This window comes from Sceloporus undulatus, chromosome 1 (genome assembly GCF_019175285.1).
Source record: "Sceloporus undulatus isolate JIND9_A2432 ecotype Alabama chromosome 1, SceUnd_v1.1, whole genome shotgun sequence".
Classification (NCBI taxonomy): domain Eukaryota; kingdom Metazoa; phylum Chordata; class Lepidosauria; order Squamata; family Phrynosomatidae; genus Sceloporus; species Sceloporus undulatus.
In genome coordinates, this window is record NC_056522.1 from 77,941,015 (window position 1) to 77,961,097 (window position 20,083).

The following is a 20,083-nucleotide window of genomic DNA, read 5'->3' on the forward strand; positions in this document are numbered from 1 at the left end:
ATATATATATATATATATATATATATATATATATATATATATATATATATATCCTGAATATGGAATGATTGTCAAGGGAAATAAATAGAAAAGCAGACACCTTCTTAAATAGAACATGGCATAACATCAAGGCAAGCACAGAGGTAGGTGGCTATAACCAGGTGGCACTACCAAGGAGATTGGTATGAACAGAGAAAGTGAGATGCTTCTGTTGCATAAATAACTCACCTTGGCGATATACCTAACAAATTACATTCCACCTGCAGTGAAAGTGATCACATGGGTTCTCCATCTAAGGCAGTCTGCTCTGGTTTGACCACACCATCACTGACAGAGATTGTATCCCCATTCTTAGACTACACCTTTGTGTCCTCCATACCATATCTCAATCAAGACAGCTATTCCTGGAAGCTCCACAGCTAGAGTTTTTCACCACATCCACATCAGTACATGTACAAACAACCAAAACAAGCAAGTAGCCAAGAAGCTAAATATTTCAGCTATCACCAGGTGGACACTGTGAGAGTGTTTGACTTGAAGGTAAACAGGAAAAGTAGGGGTGACCTGCTGATTCTGGAGACCCTTTGCCCCATGGGATTCTACTCTGATTCTGTGACAGGCGTGGTGGTTCTCTCCCTTTTAATTTTACGATGTTACTACTGTATGCATATCTTTCCAAGCAGCTCCTACTGCTGCTCTCTGCTGGGGAAGTGTTAGAGAGGTGAGAATGGCAGCCACTAGAAGGCAGTTGCCAAGAGGAGGTCCACCATTTCTGTAGAACTAAACCTCCACTTAAAATAAAGAAGACGTCCCCTAAACTCCAAAAAGCAGAAGGAATGACTCAAAATGTTAGCGTGAATTTTGGTCAGTCACAATTTTCATTGCCCTGAAAATGAGAGAAAGAGGGAGAGGAAGCATTTTCCTCTCAAACATATATAGATTTATGTAACACTCAAGACAGTTCTGAAAGATGCACTGCACAGACGTAGGATAACCCCATTTGTGTGAGTCATAAAGACCATGAAGAAGGAGGATTCAGTACACATATAAAGAACAAGCAAAAGAAGCTCTTCCATAAAATGGATAGAAATGTGGGTTGAGCTGCTTGTCTGCTTCCCTGAACCTGAACTGATCATGAAGAAGGGGGGAACCGAATTTTTAAGGCATGCCTCCATTATCACTTCTACCATCAAATCAGCCATTGGTTTTTGTAAGACTATATTCAAGGCCTGTAACTGTGAGACCTCAGGATTTCTTGCTCTGCCTCAGCCAAATTCACATTAGTTTGCACCGGTCAAGATAGATTTCTGTGAAACTCTGCTTCACAGTAGCTATCCAATCCTCTTCAGCCCTGACTGCATTGGCCAGATAAAATAAAATGTCTTCTCTCTCTCTCTCCCTACCCCCCATCTTTTTGCTGGGGAGCCTAGATGATACACAACACAAACTCTAGTTCTTATGTGAAAAGTCTGGACGATGTCCACCAATTCAGCACTGGAACTGGTACATCACCTTTATGACATATTTGAAAAACGTACTCTGTGTTGCAGCAACAGGCAGCTATTGGCATGCAGATCTCATTGTGCCAGCCAGCACAGGCTCCACTGCGTTGTGTTGCTCATTTTGGGTTCAGAATGAGACACCTAGTCATGTCATCAATGCTGGGCACCTCGTTCTGACCTCAGAGTCAGTGATGTGCTACAGCATGTGTGAACAGCCATTCAGTGATGCAACAGAGGTCCTTGTAACGGCAGGTTGTCAGGGCAGCTCTGGGGCCAGAATACTCTGGGCTGCTCCTGGAATATTCTGGCTAGGAGAGACACCACCTTCATGTCAGTGAATGTTGTCTGAACACAGGATGCATCTACATTGCACAATTAATGCAGTTTGACATAGCTTTAATTGCTATGTCTCCATGCTATGAAATTCTAGAATTTGTAGTTTTGCATGCTATTTAACCATCTCTGCTGGTGCCACAACGAACTACAAATCCCAGGATTCCATCAGATAGAGCCATGGCATTTAAAGTGATGTCAAACTGCATTAAGTCTCAATTCATATAACAGCCAGATTCCAAGACGAATCTGTGCTATTAATCATCATAGATCTGAAAGAAAATCTATATTCTAGGCTGATAATCTGACAATGTTAACAGCTGAAGTCCAATATTGAATGTAGGATCTCACACATGTAAAGCAACCACTTTTCTTTGGATGCCAATTCTGTCATATCTTTTAATGAAAGGATCAGATTGAAAGTTCTGGAAAGACATATGTATGACTCTTCCTGTTATTATATATGCACACGTTTCATATTTGGCATTGTGTACATATGTAAAAAAAAAAGTGTCATGAATTTGAGTACAAATGAAAATAATCTCCAAATCAAAACTACATAACCTAATTTTAAAATATCTCTTTATAGTACTATGTATTGTGGAATAAAGGATTCCACCTGCCCAGTTCCCCTTTGCTCCACCATAGATAGAAAAAATGATATAATACTTGTATAATTACAAAAATAACAGCTATGAAACTGATTTACATAAGAATGAAAGCAGAGTAAATTAGATAGTAGTACTAGCTTGCATTCACAAACATTTTGTTTGTGAATGCAAGCTAGTACTACTCAGTCTAATTCTAGATCATCTTGAACAGGGGTAGGCAACCTTTTTGAGCCAGGGGCCGGGTTGCTGTCCCTCAGACAACTAGGGAGCCGAACTCAAAATGGCGCCCGGAGCGGCATGGAAGCTGCGGCGGGGGCGGCAATTGGCAGCAGGACCAAGCTGGGGCCAGTCCCAAGGCCTCACCAGGCTGGATCCGGCCTGCAGGCCATAGGTTGCCAACCCCTGATCTTGAACATCCTATTTGTTCTTTGTATCTTTTTTTTTCTGTCAAAAAGAAGTTACCAGATGTTTCACTTAAGGCCATATAAGAAAATATTAATAGAAAGGAACAGCCAGAACAAAGGTTTAAAAAAAAAACCCACAGAGATATTCAGTAGTAAATACAGTCATTTCTAGAACATGAAAGAAAAAAAAAAGAGTTCCCCTCATATTTCAGTGTTTCTGAGTGTGACCAAACAAAAGCATTTTCATTTGTATCTCTTTCGTCCTTTGCTGTAGCTGTTCTGGATCATTTAAAAGTCTTCTGTACACTTGAGTAATGGTTTAGACATCTAGTGAGTAAAGAGACAGAAACCAATCTGAGCTGATTTTTTTTTTTCTGGACAGCTTGGAGGAATCTGTCTTTCTCCAAGATGTCAAATACTGTAAAACTAATAATTCCACCTTCTCTAGAATAAACTGATATTTATACAAGGGAATATGGCTGCATTCTACAATACATTCTTATGAAAGGCCAAAAACATGAAGATGATGATGACAATAATGAATACAATTTTGCAAAACCTGTACAGAGAAAGAAGTCTTGAGTTAGGAAATACGTAGCCTTGTGACAAATAAAACCTGGCCCCCTCTCATTGTTTGCCACAGCTGTAACTGTGGGAGCTTCAATTGAATACTTCATTACCTATCTTAAACATGCATACATGGCTTACTATCAGATAAACAAATTTAATGATTAATCCCATCCGATCCACAATTCACTGGCACTATGTTCCAATGGATGCAACAGGATTTCAAAGTAGATGTACATAGGACTGCACTGTTAATCTGTCAATTGCTCAATATATATCTCAAGGTGAGGGACTTTTTAAGTGTAAGGGCTGAAGTATAATTTGGGAAACGTCTTGAGAACTGAAACTTGGTAGAACTAAGGACACCAGAAGGACACTCAAACGTAGGCAATTTCAACATTTTCCTATCAAGCTACAGAGCAGAGTTCATTTCTCTGAAAGTCTGCTGACAAGTAAGCCCTAGCAGCACAGTTCAGTACCATACAGCAGCTTTAGAAGCAGGCAAATTGCAGCTCAGTTCTGTCAGGTACTTAAAATTACATTTTAATAATCACTTATCTCCAAACATTAATCAGCTGGTAATAATTACAGAACCTTGTGGACAAGGAAGAGTATCCCCACAGGCTGTGTTTGGTAAGCCAGAAGATCCTCATCCCTCATATTCACTAAGGCCCGTTACAGGTGGGCCTAAAAGTATGCGCTTTGTGCGTACTAGGTTTAGAAAGGAGCATCCTTTCTGGACGCTCCCAATCATAGCACGCGGGGAGCGTGCACAAAATGGCGGCAGCCGTTCCATACAGCCGCCGCCATTATGTCACGACCGCGCCACCTCCAAATGAGGTGGCATGGACGTGACATCTTTGCGCCGCGCAAGGGCGCCTAGAGCGCCCTTTCCGCGGCATAAGGAGCTCTGAAACGGAGCTCCTTCTGGGGTTTGCATCGCTGGGCGCAGCCTTTACATGGCTGCTCCCAGCGATGCAGAGGAGAAAGGGGCCAAGCGGCTCATTTCTCCTCCTCCCTGCCATCGCCGGGTGTCCTTGGGGCTTGAAGCCCCAAGGACACCCCTTTCCAGGCCGCGGGAAAGTGGCCTTTTGCCACTTCCCCGCGGCCTGGAAAGTGGCGGATCGGGGCCTCGGAGGCTGCCGGTCTGGCAGCTGAGGCTCCGATACAGCGAGGAAAGGGGCGGGTGCAGGCCACCGCAAACGGGCGGTCTGTAACCCGCCTAATTCTCCCATAAATGGACAAGGTCTGCAGTCTCTAAAACAAGATCCACACACACACACCTTGTTTTTGTGCAGGATTTTCAGAAACCAGTAGTATTTGTCTTCTTTCTTTTACTACTACATCATCAAATTTCAGTGGCACTTTGCTGGGTGCTACTTATAGCAGGATCTGAGTTCTAACAGTGCCTCCTGCATCAACCAAAGTTGCCCATCCCTGTATTAGGCCAAAACAGCTGGAAGCAATTTGATTATCTCCACAAAGCTATTTTAATGGATTCAATATATTCTACAGCTTGAGCAGAAAAACACACACACATAACACAGGAGATCCAAAACGTTATCATTTCGCCAGCCATTGGTTTCAAAGTAACATGCCTTGAATGTTAAAATAACTTGTTCTTGTGCAATCTTGCAATGGTGCAACAAGTTTAGTGGCAAGTCAATTTTGTTCTGCTTCTTTTATTCTTCTGATTGCCTATCTTTATTCTGCCCTACATTTCACTTCATCCGCTGTCCATGTCCATGTGGGTTTTCAATTTAATTTCCTTCTGCTAATTTGATCCCCAGCTGCTCGCCATATTTCTAACATCAGTATTTTGTTTCTCGTTTCTACTGTAGAGCTCCCCTCCAGCTGTATCCAACCTCTTCCAATTTTTTTCCTATTTTGCACAATTGTCTCCAACCTTTTTTTTCCCTTTCATTTCTTTCTACATTAAAAGAGGTAGGTGTAGGTTTGAATTCACCCTCCAGATGTGAATGTAGAAAGCCTCCTTTTAAATATGTGTGGTAGCAGCTTCTTACAAAAGGTATGTGTGATGGGAAATAATAACAAGAAAATTCTTGCAACACCAAGAATTGCCGAACAGACATTTTCAGAGCTACAGAATTCAATTTAGACATGGTAATTGCAAATGTACTTTTTTGACTACTGAATGTCAGTGATTCACTATTCTACATCCTTCAAGATAGTTATCCAGGAAAATGTTGTTTAAAATAAACCTTTGGTTTTAACATAATCAAGATATCCTTAGCTTTATTATTTTCAATGGGAGAGAGCTATGCTGAGATATGACAGGTCTTCCACTGAAATCAGTAGGATATAAAAGTGCTCAACCCTGCCATGATCATGCTCTCAGATTTTAAACAGGGTGGTTGTGGAAGAAGTTTTAAAAAATCATGGACATTCCATGTATGGTTTGTTTAGCATAATGTGCAAATTTTTCTCTCTCTTGACATACCAGTTTATAACTATGGCTTGCACTGGAAGAGACATAGGTCAGACTGGAAAAGAGACTAGATTGCAGAACACCCTTGACAATATTTAAAGATTCTTCTTTCTGTATTTGTGCACACTTTTCATTTAGAACTTGTGAGGCTTTGCAGTGACAGCCAGTGTGGCATAGCAGCTTGAGTCCTGCATTATGACTCTGGAGAGCAAGGTTTGATTCCCTGCACAACCATGGAATGACACATATTCAGCTCCAGAATATCCTGTGACAGGGTTGCCATAAGTTGGAAATGACTAGAAGACATACAACAAAAAAATAAAGCGGCTTTGCAAAATTAATGAGAAGCAGTGTCAGAGTAGAACAAGCAATGTTCTCAACAGCGAGTTGGTGGCCCAGCGTCTTCTTCAGAACAGAGAGTGTGCACCTGTGCAGTTTAACTAGAAGGCCAAATCTGTCTAACTGACATATTCTATTGAAAACTACAAGTCCCAAGATAACTTCTGTAGAGACAGAAGGGAGAAACAGGTTGTAGGAGGGGAAAAGATAACAACAATAAAGTTTAAGATGAGGAAATGACATATTATGAGTAACACTGCTCGTGTAACACATTGCACTTCATTCTGACCTCAGAGCGACTCATGTCTGTAGAGCGACTCGGCAGAGATACTCACAGGGACCACATGAGAAGGAAACCAGCTGTCCCTGCCTGGATAACCCAGACCAAAAGGTACAACTTTTAATGTGGGACAAGGGGTGGAAACCCCAAATTGGGTCCAGCATGATGTAAAGAGCCCAGACCTACTTCAGAGATTTGGACCTGGATAACATAAACAACACACAGCCCCAGGGGAATTCATGGTTTATAAGCCACATAGACAAGTCCAGGGTCACCATAAATTGGAAATGACCCGAAGGCAAGTAACAATAATCAAGGACATTGATCATAAGCTGAAAGAACCATAGAGTTTGAAGCTCACTGTCAATCAGTTCCTTCTAATGTCCAATTAAAAGTCATTCTCATTTAACACAAAAACATTACACCTAGTTCCACACTCAGAGGCAGCAGAGAACAAGCTTGCTCCCTCCTCTTTGTGACAGCCCATGAAGTATTTAAAGAGGGTGGTCATGTCACTGCTCGATTTTCTCTTCACCAAAATGAACATACCAAGCTCCTTCAATCTTTATTTGAAAAAACGGGTGGGGGGATCCTCCTTGGATTCCATTATACTTGAGAACTATCAGCCAGTCTCCAATATCCCTTTTTTGGATAAGGTATTAGAGGATATGTTGTGTTCCCAGCTCTGGGCATTCCAGGATGAAGACTTTCTAGACCCATTTCAATCTGGCTTCAGGTCTGGTTATGGGACAGAGATGGCTTTGGTCACCTTGGTAGATGACCTACACAGGAATTGGACAAGAGCACTGTGTCCCTGCTGGCTCTACTGGACCTCTGAGCAGGTTTCAGTATTATGGTATCCTTCTGGGTTGCCTCTCTGAGAGGGGGTTTGGGGGCACTGTTTTACAGTGGCTCTAGTCCTTCTTGGAAGAGCAGGCTCAAAAGCTGTTCCAATGGCCTGGTTACTATCCTGAGGTCTCCCTCAGGGCTTGGTTCTGTCCCCCATACTGTTTAATATCTATATGAAATTTCTGGGAGAGGTCACCCAGAGTTTTGGGGTTCAGTGTCACCAGTACGCTGATGACACACAACTCTATCTCTCCTTTCCATGAGATTCTAAGGAAGATGTTTCTTTTCATGCAGTTGCAGGAAATGGCTGCAAATGAGAAGCCAAGAAACCCTGACGACAACAACATAGTGCATATGACACGCAACATAACATCATTCATCTAGTGCAGAAAAGGAGCTTTAGCTGGTTTTTGTAACTGTGGCCTGAAACACACGGGCTGCAAGGTGCAGCTTCCAGCCCCTTCAGGGTTCCAGCTGATCTGGAAAAGCCTACAAGTACAGAGGGCTGGATTTCAGGGGGGGGGGGGATCACAGCTGAATCTGGATTCTTTTAGAAAGACAGCTTTGTATTGATTTAAGTACTTGAGCAAGTAGAACCTTTACCTCTCTAGACAGTATATTTACAAACTTAACATATGTGTGCTGTAATCTTTATACAGTATTTTAACCTTTCTTGATATACCAGTCCTCCCAGGCCATCAATATTTTTTTTTCTGAATTACTCTCTTCTTCTTGTGATGCTTCCATGTGTTCTAAAAAAAATACATCATCTATGGCCAGACAGACAGCAGCTAGTATCTTAAAAAATGGGAAACAATAAAAGGCAATTGCATGAAGTCTAAAATACATTTGGGTAGCTTAATTGTCCTATTAAAACCTAAATTAATTCTATGTTATCCCTTTCTTGATTCTTTTCAGTTCATAATAATACTTATCAGAAAAAGATTTTAGATTCACCTTCAACCATGTCCATGCAAACAACTTTCCAATGGGAAATTGCTGTTTTAAAAATATTTCACACAATATTGATTGTTTTTAGGGCCCTGTCTGCACTGGTTGTAAATCAGGGGCCAGTCAGGAGCATTTTCCTGTGGAACTGGCCGTGGACCAGCTGTAATGGCGGTGCAGCGTTGTTTGCACAGGCCAGTTAGGCTCACATTGCATCAACATGGATGGCCCGTCCCCAGTGCCACAGTCACTCCAGTTCTACTTGCACTCCAGTTCTACTTGCAAGAGGTCCATGGACAAGCTGCCAACCATGATGCCGCTTCTCCAGGGGGTGGGCTCACCCTTGCGACTAACAAGGAGAGAGGGCAGAGGGATACCCCAAACACATGATGCGGTCCTGAGGCCATGTGACTAGGGTGTCCTTCTGCCCTCTCTCCTCATTGGTTGCACAGGTGAGCCCACCCTTCAAAGAAATAGCAGCATGCTGGACAACCTGCCCACAGAGGTCCTAGAGGTATGGCCTTGGTGACCGTGGCTTGAAAGAGAAGCCATCCCCTTTCCCTGTGATCTCCGCATGGGAATGGGAATGGGAATGGTATGGTGTCTGGCATGCAAATATCTGGCCAGCACAATTCAGGTCCAATTCAGCTGTTCACATGGCACAAAACTTCATCTTCACTAGGGTTTGGGGAAAACATTGGGGCTTCCCACGACTTTATCAGCTTCGGAGCAAAGACACATTAATGAGGAAAACCCACAGTATTTCACAGGACGTTTCCATGTGACATGTGATCGGGTAACACTAGTGTCACAGTGAAAACAAGGTTTTCGCCTGTGCAGACAGCTCCAAGGTGAATTTCTCTTATGCCACCTACCTTTTTAAAGCTTTTAATCAACTTAAGTCTATTTGTAAAATGTTTCCATCCATGTTGATGCAATAATTTACAAAAAATCTGAAAGGATAATACATCATTAGGAACAACCAAAAAGCTACAAAATAGCATGTTTTATATGGCTCTTCTTCAGGCATGATGAACTAAAATAGCAAAAAAGAGGGAGTTTCAGGTCTTGGTTGAAAAGTCTCAGTAGGGAACCATAGTACAATATTCAGATTTAAATTTCACACTTAAAATTCACACTTTCCCTTCTTGAACTATGGGATTGTATATATAGGATGGGATTGAGGTATGTGTGACTGGGGACTAATTTTGCCAGGCCCTTAAAGTGATATTTGGGTCCTGCCAGGTAACCTTAATTTTTCTGTTGAGATGCAATGGGAACCTACAGTTTGTTAATTCATGAAGAACTGAAGCTGGAGCACAGGAAGAAGGAAGAAAGGAAAGGTTATTACAATGATGGAGTGTGGGCCTAGGTTCCATGCACAGCCTAAGAAAGAGAGATATAATTTTGAGAGAAGATGGGGTTAGAAAGAAAACAACAAAAGCACTTAACAATACGATACAACAATAACCAGGAAATGAAGCCAAAGCTACTGACATCTATAGGGTTTTTTTTTTGTGGGGTTTTTGTGTGGCCATGTTCTAGAAGAAATCATTTTCTTCTTCACGGTTTAGTAGAAATCTGTTTTGTTATAGTGTTCTCCTTTAGTTTTTAAGCTATTTACACATAACAGTTGGGGAAGATGAGGGGGAAAAAAAGAAAAGAAAAATGGTTCATTGAACTTTTTGCATGCCAAGAGTGGCATGACAGTAAGTGCAAGACAAGACAGTCAGCCCAGTTCTATGGGTCTAGGCCACCAAATGTATATTTGAAAGCACCACTGAATCAGATTTGCCATCTTCAGCTTAATTGCTTAATTAGCAACTTGTCAAATCATTAGACTATAGAACTTCAGTGTTAGCTTCTCCTCACATATAAACTTACTTTTTATTGGGATAATGATCTGAGGAATGACAGGAAGGATCTTGTTGCCCCCATGCTCCAGCATATCATGGATGCCTTGCCGAGCAAAAAACTCATAAGGAAACTGCATTTCACATAGCCCATCAAAAAACAGTGGTAAATAGTGATGATAGTCCAGCTTCTCAATTTCTACCTGAAAATGACACAGAGAAAACAAAGTACAAATCAAACATATAGATATCCAAAAGGATTCATGGTAGTGGTGTACTATTTAGGGTCTATTAGGATATTCAAGTATGCCAACTGTAATGATGATGGATTCCTGAGGCTCTTAGCCACTAGAACCAAATTAGCAATCTAATTTGATAGTCTATTTGAAAATCTAGTATGATAGCCCTGTTTAAATACTTGAAGGAATGTCACATTGAGGAGGGAGCAAGCTTGTTTTCTGCTGCTGCAGAGACTAGGACCCTGAGCAATGGATGCAAGCTCCAGAAAAAGAGATTCTACCTCAACATTAAGAGGAACTTCCTGACAGTAAGGGCTGTTCGATAGTGGAACACACTCTCTTAGAGTGTAGTGGAGTCTCCTTCCTTAGAGGTTTTTAAACAGAGGCTGGATGGCCATCTGTCGGGGATGCTTTGATTGAGATTTCCTGCATGGCAGGGAGTTGGACTGGATGGCCCTTGCGGTCTCTTCCAACTCTACGATTCTATGAATCTATGATTCTATGAATCTTTTAAAGCTGATTTATCATTTTTAATATCCAAATATTATTTGATATGCTGGTTGCAGATTATAAGACACTGAATCATTATTAATAAAGTTGATTCATCAAGTGCATGGCTGTCTCAATTTTTAAGTTAAAGCTGAAAACAAATTCAATTTCTGTGCATTAATGCTGTTAAAAATTCACTATACTAATTACTTATGCTGTTGTGAACATACAGCTACTACACATAGCTATAATACAACAATTTAATTGAGACATACTAGTGACAAACAAAGATCAAATTGGATACGTTCAAATCAATACTATTTATTCCTAACATTATACATATGAATGGTCCACCTTTAATCTGCTTGTTCAAAGAATTTATCAGATGAAAAAATGTGTAAGAAATATTGATCATCTTCTTTAAGCAATCATAATCCATACTATTATTCTGAAGATGTTATCATTTGGCTTTATTGTATCTTTCTATTTAATAAAAGGACAAAGAAACTATTTTCTATACTTACTAAACTTTTTTGACATTTTAATTATTTTCATAAAGTGTCAAACAATCAAATGGAGCATCTGCATTTTCCCCAACTTTCAACCATGTTGCAGACCATATTTTAAATAATTTTAACATCTAAGAATTCCACCTCCAATTAATAGTTCAGTTTAAAGCAACTGCATTCATTTTACACACTAAAGTGAAGTTTATTTTACTTTATCAGACCACAGTATCCATTATTTATCATTGTCTATATTATTTCTTCTTCTTCTTCTTCTTCTTCTTCTTCTTCTTCTTCTTCTTCTTCTTCTTCTTCTATTTATTTATTTATATCCTGCTTTCTTCCCAAAATTGGGACTCAAAGTGGCTTACAATCTAAGAAGACTTAGCACAATGGGAAAATCAGGGGATTAAAAAGGCATTTTCCTGGAGAAGTCACACGATCACAGTGAAGATTGTCCAACGATGTTGCGATCTAAGAGGACGTATCCCAGGGAGAACGAGGAATGCTACAACAACAAACAATTCACGGGATTTTCCTGGTTCTTCCTGGGATAAGTCCTCTCAGATCATGATGTGTGTGAAAATCGCATGACTTCCCCAGGAAAAGGCCTTTTTAATCCCCTGATTCCCCCCCCCCCCCCCCCGCCGGTGTGATAGTCTCCTGAAAGCACAGTACAATTAAAAACTTACAGAAGTGACAATTAAAATGGAATTAAACTATTACAATATCAGATCATTAGTTTATACAGTTCATTTGTTTAAAACTAGAATACTATTAAAAAAAGATAAAAGCATTTAAAAACCATACACTTTAAAACAGTACAACAGCCATAGGAGGTTCTTTAAAGAGTTTCTGTTTTAAAAGCCTATCTGAACAAAAAGGTCTCAGCTTGCCAGCAGAAAGACAACAAGGAAGAGGCCATTCTGGCCTCTCTATGAAGGGAATTCCAGAGACTAGGGGAAACCACCATGAAGGCCCTCTCTAGTGTCCCCAGCAACTGTGTTTTGTGATGGTGGTAGGATTAAGAAAAGGGTCTCTCCTGATGATCTCAGAGCCAGGGCCAGTTCATACAGGGAGATAGGAACTTTATTAGTAATATGCCTGCTTTATAGTGGGCTAAGCTATCAATGCACTGACATATTTTTCATGAGAAATTGTCAATCATGGATTAGATTTACGAAACTTCTTTGAATTGTACTACTATTATATGGCTTTCCTATAGGTGTGCAGTGGTGGATAGGTGGTAACACATGGAAAAGGGCATCAATGAATTTCTTGGAGAATCTGGTGCACGGGTGTGAAGTTAACTGTCTTTCATTTTGCACATTTAATAACCTCCCACAACACAGAAACCTGAAGTATGTTAGAAATAAATTCTACTATTGTCTTTATTGTTCAGCTTTAAAAGGTGAACACTTTGCAAATGTCCAAAACAAGCATTTGTTTTGTTTTTTTACACCTCCAACATGCTTCTAATTTTTTCAGTTCCTTATAAAGTACACTTAAGTTAGAGTCAAAACTAAAAAAAAACACCTTGGCTGCATAAACTTTATCTGCTAAGACACTGGCAACAGCTCTGTGCACCTTTATTTTTTTCATATAGAAATATAACAAAAGTTTATTGGAACATGCAAAAAGCAACAGCAATATAAGCCAAAAACTCAAAAAAGAAGTAGAGGATTGGTATTTATCACCAAAAATCAGGGCTCGACATTTATTATGTCATTTTTTTCCCAATGGAAAATTGATTTTTTTTAATAATAAAGTGTTTATTAGCACTAAAATGTTATGTATCTCTCATAATCCTTCACAAAATAATCAATGTCAAACTCACAAAGTTTCCCACAACACACTGCACAACAGTCTTTTACATCAGAAGATGAACTGAAGCACCTAGTCCGGGCTCTACAGGCAAATGGTTATTCCAACTCAGACATCAGAAGGGCTGCCAGACCCTGAAAAACCCAGAGGAGTGAAGACAAGCAACTACCCAAAGGGAAGGTATTTCTACCATACATCAAAGGAGTCACAGACAGAATAGGCAAAGTGGTGAAGAAGCACAACCTCCTAATGGTTTAGAAACCAACCAAGAAAATTCAGGAAATGCTGCGCTCAGCGAAGGACCGGAAAGACCCTCTCACAGTCGCAGGAGTTTACCGCATACCATGCAGCTGTAGACAAGCCTACACAGGGACCACCAAACACAGTGTGAGCACCTGATTAAACAGATGCTGAAATAATTATCTAGTCTATAGTAATACTTAAGTCAACTGGTACCAGTTGATCTACCAGATGATTGTGGTTAAAGTGCAGCTACTCTGAACCTTTCCCCTCCCTCCTTCCAACTGTCATCTTCTGCCTGGGAGAGAGTGAAAGGACAGACCCAACACCATCGGGCCTGACCTCGATTAAGGAAAAGAGCCCTCCTTCCAGTCCATCTGCTTTGGTCCAGGCCTCAGAGGGAGAGAAGAATGCTGGATCTGATCCCCTCCCCTCTCACCATTCCCTTCTCCTTTTGTGTCATGTCTTTTTAGACTGTAAACCTGAGGGCAGGGAACCGTCTATTATCCCCTCTGTTGTAAGCCGCCCGGATTCCCAGTGATTGGGCGGCATATAAATAAATCCTATTATTATTATTATTATTATTATTATTATTATTATTATTATTATTATTATTATATTGTCTTCTCTGTTGCCTAGTACCATGCAGAAAGTGAAACTCACTCCTACCCCTTCAGTCTCAGAACTGTGAGGCAGACTGGAACATGATCTTTATCTGTCATTATTCAGACATTACTTGGGTTTGAAATGATTCTTGGAAAATTCAACTGTACAGTAGCAATTCCAGACAGGGATTTCAAGGAAGTCACTTGCCAATTTAACTCTTAACAACAAGGGCATCTAGAGGATTTTTTAAATCTCACTATGTGCATCAAAGTAAATAGCTACATATAGGATAGAATTCACTTTTAACAAGAAAGTAGCTCCAGCTTACCCACTGCTTCAAACCCCAATAACATTATGTCACATCTTGCTATTCATCAACCACAATCCAAAAAGCTTGCTGTTCATCTACCATAATCCAAATTAGCACCGGGATTATTAATCACAAATAATAGTAACTAAAATTACTAAAATAATGCTAGCATATTCTCATCCACAGCTACATATAAAAACAAAACAAAAACAAATAGCAAGTAGATAATTAACATATTCTCATATGCATGTCACATTCTCACATAAAATGGATAATTTCTCCCAAGTCTCTTATAGATGGAGTAGACTAGTGAGAAAAGATTAGATACAAGACAGTGAGTGAATCATTGACAGATAACTGTCAAAATATATACAGAGCAGTAGATCAGTCAAGAAAAGTGAACTCTAAAGCCAAAAGTTACAGGTCAATTTTATATACATTAATTTGTTCAAGGAAATCAATTTTCAAATTCAGCAGCAAAATTGCCAGGGCCTAGAAAATTCGCCCCAAAGTTTCATTTCATTACTTGAATGTTTTAACGAAAGAGTCATCTACTAATCTTGCTTACCCTGCAGAAACATTAGCATTCAGCTGCAAGTCCTGGAACAATAATGCACTCAGGGGTGATTTAAAATGCCAACAGGTGATTTATTAGAGCAATAATAGTGACCATCCATACAAACTGGGCAAGTTAATGTTTTCAAAATTCAAGGATGTTATCAGTTTACTAAACTGGGCAGTTCTGCTCACCTCAGATCTGATCAATTTTATTAACCAAAACAAACAAACAAACAAAAAACCCCAAACAGTTTACCTGAGATCAAAGCTTCACACTTATTTCAGTTCAGATTGTACACTCTAACTAGAAAACAATAGCCTACTTGAGCCAAAACATCCTTCCATTGAGGTCCTAGTACCTCTTTTTGCTTCTCCATCCCTCCTATTTCATTGGCCTGTTACAGACTGCCAAAATAAAGCTGCTTCGGGTCTCTTTGGAGGTATGCTGTTTAAATGATGCATGGGTCCTAAGAGTCCGGAAGCTGCACCAAAGCTGCAGTCCAGTGCTTAGGAATAGAGTGTGGCTTTGGTGTGACCTCCGGACTCTTAGGACCCATGCATCATTTAAATAGCATATCTCCAAAGGGACCCGAAGCAGCTTTATTTTGGCAGTCTGTAACAGGCCAAAGACTGAATTGTTGGGAGTTCTCCTATGGCAGGCAGATGGAACACAGAGTTCCTCAATGGCAGTTTAATTCAATTTATTTATAGCCTCAAGGGACAATAGTAATAATTTCAAAAAGTGTTGACTGATTTCTCCCCAGGTTTTTATCCTCTTTTCAGCAGAGAAAAAATAGATTCAAAAAGAATTTCTCTTCAGAAAGAAAATCCACATTTGCTCTGTCTAGCCTCTGCCAACATAGGGAGGCTTCTGCAAGCTGTGCATACTTTGCTTTGTGGTGATATCCTCCTTCTAGTTATCTGTCTATCTATCTTTGATTAAAACCAAATTAAAGTAAGTTGAAAGTTAATTTTAATAAATTAGTTTTGATATAAGTTTAACATAGCCATACTGCTACCTGTGAGAGCAGATAATCAGACTTGTGAGGGAGTGGAAAACAGAAATAACTAGGGAAAGAGGTAACGAGAAGCCATCAAATCTACTTGTATGAACACTTATGCTTTATTTCTATTCAGCTGGGGATCTATGAGCTGAAAGAAAGAAATCAAACAGCAAGAATCCAGTATCAAAACAAATACAGTCGGCCCTTCTTATACATGGATTTTCTATGCATGGATTCAAGCATCCACAGTTTGAAAATGTTCCAAAAAAGTATACATTTCAAATATGAAACCTTGATTTTCCATTTTTTATAAGGGACACCATTTTGCTATGTCATTATATTTCATGGGACTTGAGCATCCACGGATTTTGTTATCCACGGGGGATCTTGGAACCAAACCCCAGCGTATAACAAGGGTTCACTGTATTTCAGTGCCAACTAGTTTAACACTCAAAAAATGAAATAAAATTGGAGTAAACTTCAGTGAGGTAGAAACTGGAAAATGTTGGGGAAATGGACTGCAGAAAGATTAAAAGAATGCAGCATTTTATAAAAAAGAAGAAGAACAATGGGAAATGGAGAGAAAACTGAAAATACCACTGAACCCACAAGAAGTACATAAAATATGTTACATTCCAGTAAATAATTTGCCGACTGACTTACAGGCTAGACCTACATGGTGTTGGGTGGAAGGAGACAGAAGTGCTGAACAGAATGTCTGAGGGGTCATTCCCACTGGCCTATAACGCGGATCTGGATGTGAATTATGGGTGCATCGTTTCCATTCGAGCCTGAATCTGACCCGCATTGCTCCTGAATCGTTCCCATTGAGATTCGAATCTGATTCGATTTATCTTGAAAAATCCGATTAATAGGCTTATAAACTGGTTTAAAAAACCAGTGGTTTTAAAGCGAGTTATCCTTTGCCTCCAGAGTCTAATTCACGGCATCCAAATGGGAATGAAAGGGTGTCTGATTCGGGAACCTGGGGATGGGAGGAGCAGTACTCAAGGGGCTGGCCTGGGGGTGTCACCCTCTTTGTTCTCTTTCTGCATCGCCAGCACCATTTTCTTCCGTTCGCATAGCCTTTCCCTCAGTGGAGTGGGAAGCAAGGTAAGGCGATCGTGCTACATTGAGCTCCAAACGCAGTAAACACATTACTTCCCCTGCAACCTCCCCTCTGCTCCACATTCATAGACCGATGTGTGAGGAGAGCCATTGAACACCATTTTTACTTATTTTTTCTTTTTTCTTTATTTCTTTTTTCACCTTTGCCTGAGCAGCAAATGGGCTTTGCAGTACATGCCTGCTTGATTTCCCCCCAAACAGCCCAGGCAGCAATGGGGGAGGCAAAGGGATTTGGGGTAAATAGAGGTGCCTTCTCTCTTCCAGGGATTTGCGGTAAATAGAGGTGCCTTCTCTCTTCCGGTCCATTGTTCTGGCCAGGACTGCATGGCAAACAAACAAACAAGAGAAGACATATGGTTGACATCACCCACCTCCCACCCACCTTCTTCCTGAGCGCAACACCTAAAGATGGCTTTTCATTGGCTGTTTAAAAAAAAAACCCACCCCCCCAAAAAAGGAGAGCACAAATGGGCACAAATGGGAACAGGGAAGCAAAAACAAAACAAAACAAAACAAAACAACCCAAATTGATGCAAATTGAGTGACGACATGCTGACGTTAGGCTAGTACGTACTGATTGACAGCTCGTTTTTTTTAAAAAAGGCAATGGAAACGAGGAGCAAATTGAACTGATTTAAAATACCACAGGAGTAAAACAAATGGGAATGAATGCGGGGTAAATTGACCCGAATCATTTTTCACCCTTTCTGTAAATGGGAATGATGGACAAGAATCGAATCAGACTAGGGAAAAAAACCCAAATCTGAATCACTGCAAAATAAGTCGCGTTATAAGCCAAGTGGGAATGCCCCCTGAGAAAAGCTGGGCCAATGCTTATAATGGTTACGCTAAGGCACTTTAAAAAGAATATAAAAGCATCAAATCTTTTCCTGTTATATTCAAGTATAGGTTTTAAAGTAGGTTAAAACATTTGAAAACATCTGCCAAGAAACACTGCATATTATCTGATACTGTTTTGAGAGCATAATTATAGAAATAACTGTAAAAATCTTGCTTTGTTTTACTTTGACACTGAACAGTTTATTTCTCTTTTTAAGTATACTGGACCATTGTTTTTAAAAATATTTGTGGGTTGTTAATTTATGTTTGCATTTTTCCCCGTTGTTGTTGTGGCAATGAAGATGGTGTTAGAACTCTGACATAATGTTTAGTATCTAGGGGGTGTCTCCCAAACATATTCTTCCAAATCCCCATGTGAAAGCTTTTTGTTGGAATGGGTCATTCACAGTGCTTGGAAAAGTTATTCATGCAACTTCCTGATAGCTGGTTTCCTGGATGGCTGTCATTGATAGAACTGTCTACTATCCAACTGCATGAATGACCCATTTGTTTTCACATGAGTGCAGACATGGGAATCACCCCAGGATACAAACAGTACAACAAATTTGGCTTTTTGTCTTGGTATAATTGGGGAGGGGAACGATTTCTTTTTGGTACAACAATCTTTTAAACAACCTTTTAAATACCAGAACAGAGAATGCAAGCCCATTTTAATGCTAGCATTCTAGCACAACGTCGCAGTATCCACAAAGATGCAGTCAGATTTTCAGAATTGAAGATCATGTCCATAAAGGCACAACCACTAGTTGGATAAAGAGACTTACACAGGCGCTAACACCAGGAGCAATAGAAGTTGTAATGCTGTACATATTCAACAGTATGATCCATTGAATTCAATGGAATTTCCATATATACAAGCCATAGGATTGTGCTCTATTTTCAAATTACCTTTCCTCTCTTGACAGAAACCATCCCTTAAATGTTGATATCTAAGAGCATGTTATACCTTTCAAAATTCTTGATGATTCATGTTAATACAGCTTTGCCAAATCTTTTTGAAAAGTGAGAATTCATAGCAGAAAAAAATAAATCTGGTGATTTTGATTTCTTTTTCAGCATTCAGGTCCCTATTCCTGTGACAGCCAAAAATAGGTATAGCTTATGTGAAAAAGATGAAAGAGAAATATTGTTATTCAATATCTTTATCAATGACTTGGATGACAGAATTGGGGGGATACTTATCAAATTTGCAGATGACACCAAATTAGGAAAAATAGGTAATACTCCAGAGGACAGGATCAAAATTCAAAATGATCTGAATAGACTAGAAAGCTGGGCCAAAGCTAACAAAATGAAATTCAACACGGAGAAATGTAAGGTACTGCACTTAGGGCGGAAAAATAAAATGCACAGATATAGGATGGGGGACACCTGGCTTAAGGAGACAACATGTGAAAGGGATCTAGGAGTCCAAGTAGACCACAAGCTGAACATGAGTCAACAGTGCGATGCAGCAGCTAAAAAGGCCAATGCAATTTCAGGCTGCATCAATAAAAGTATAGTGTCTAGATCAAGAGAAGTAATAGTGTCACTGTATTCTGCTTTGGTCAGACCCCACCGGGAATACTGTGTCCAGTTCTGGGCACCACAATTCAAAAAGGACATTGAGAAACTGGAGTGTGTCCAAAGGAGGGCGACTAAAATGGTGAAGGGTCTGGAAACCATGTCCTATGAGGAACAACTTAGGGAACTGGGGATGTTTAGCCTAGAGAAAAGAAGGTTAAGAGGTGATATGATAGCCCTGTTTAAATATTTGAAGGGATGCCATATTGAGGAGGGAGCAAGCTTGTTTTCTGCTGCTCCAGAGAACAGGACCCGGAACAATGGATGCAAGCTACAGGAAAAGAGATTCCACCTCAACATTAGGAGAAACTTCCTGAAAGTAAGGGCTGTTCAACAGTAGAACACACTCTATCCTTCTTTGGAGGTCTTTAAGCAGAGGCTGGATGGCCATCTGTCAGGTATGCTTTGATTGAGATTTCCTGCATGGCAGGGGGTTGGACTGGATGGCCCTTGTGGTCTCTTCCAACTCTACGATTCTATGATTCTATGACTCTTGTTAGGCAACAGAAAACAAGGACCACTGTCAGCAAGGGCCTGTAAGTATTTCAAGAAAGATGGGGGGAGATCCAAAGGCTGTCTTGGCTATTGGCATAGAGCAGTGGAAGCGAACCTATGGCAGG

At 40.2% G+C, this 20,083-nt stretch overlaps 1 protein-coding gene across 2 annotated transcripts in view; it reads right to left on the reverse strand.

Annotated features, from left to right (window-relative positions):
• The window catches only part of PACRG (parkin coregulated), a 308,951-nt gene that overhangs the window by 142,695 nt on the left and 146,173 nt on the right, over positions 1–20,083 (reverse strand). For both annotated transcript variants that reach the window (XM_042474688.1, XM_042473864.1), the window contains exon 3: positions 10,167–10,338. In XM_042474688.1, coding sequence (XP_042330622.1) covers positions 10,167–10,338 — 172 coding nt within the window. The remainder of the gene's footprint in view (positions 1–10,166; positions 10,339–20,083) is intronic.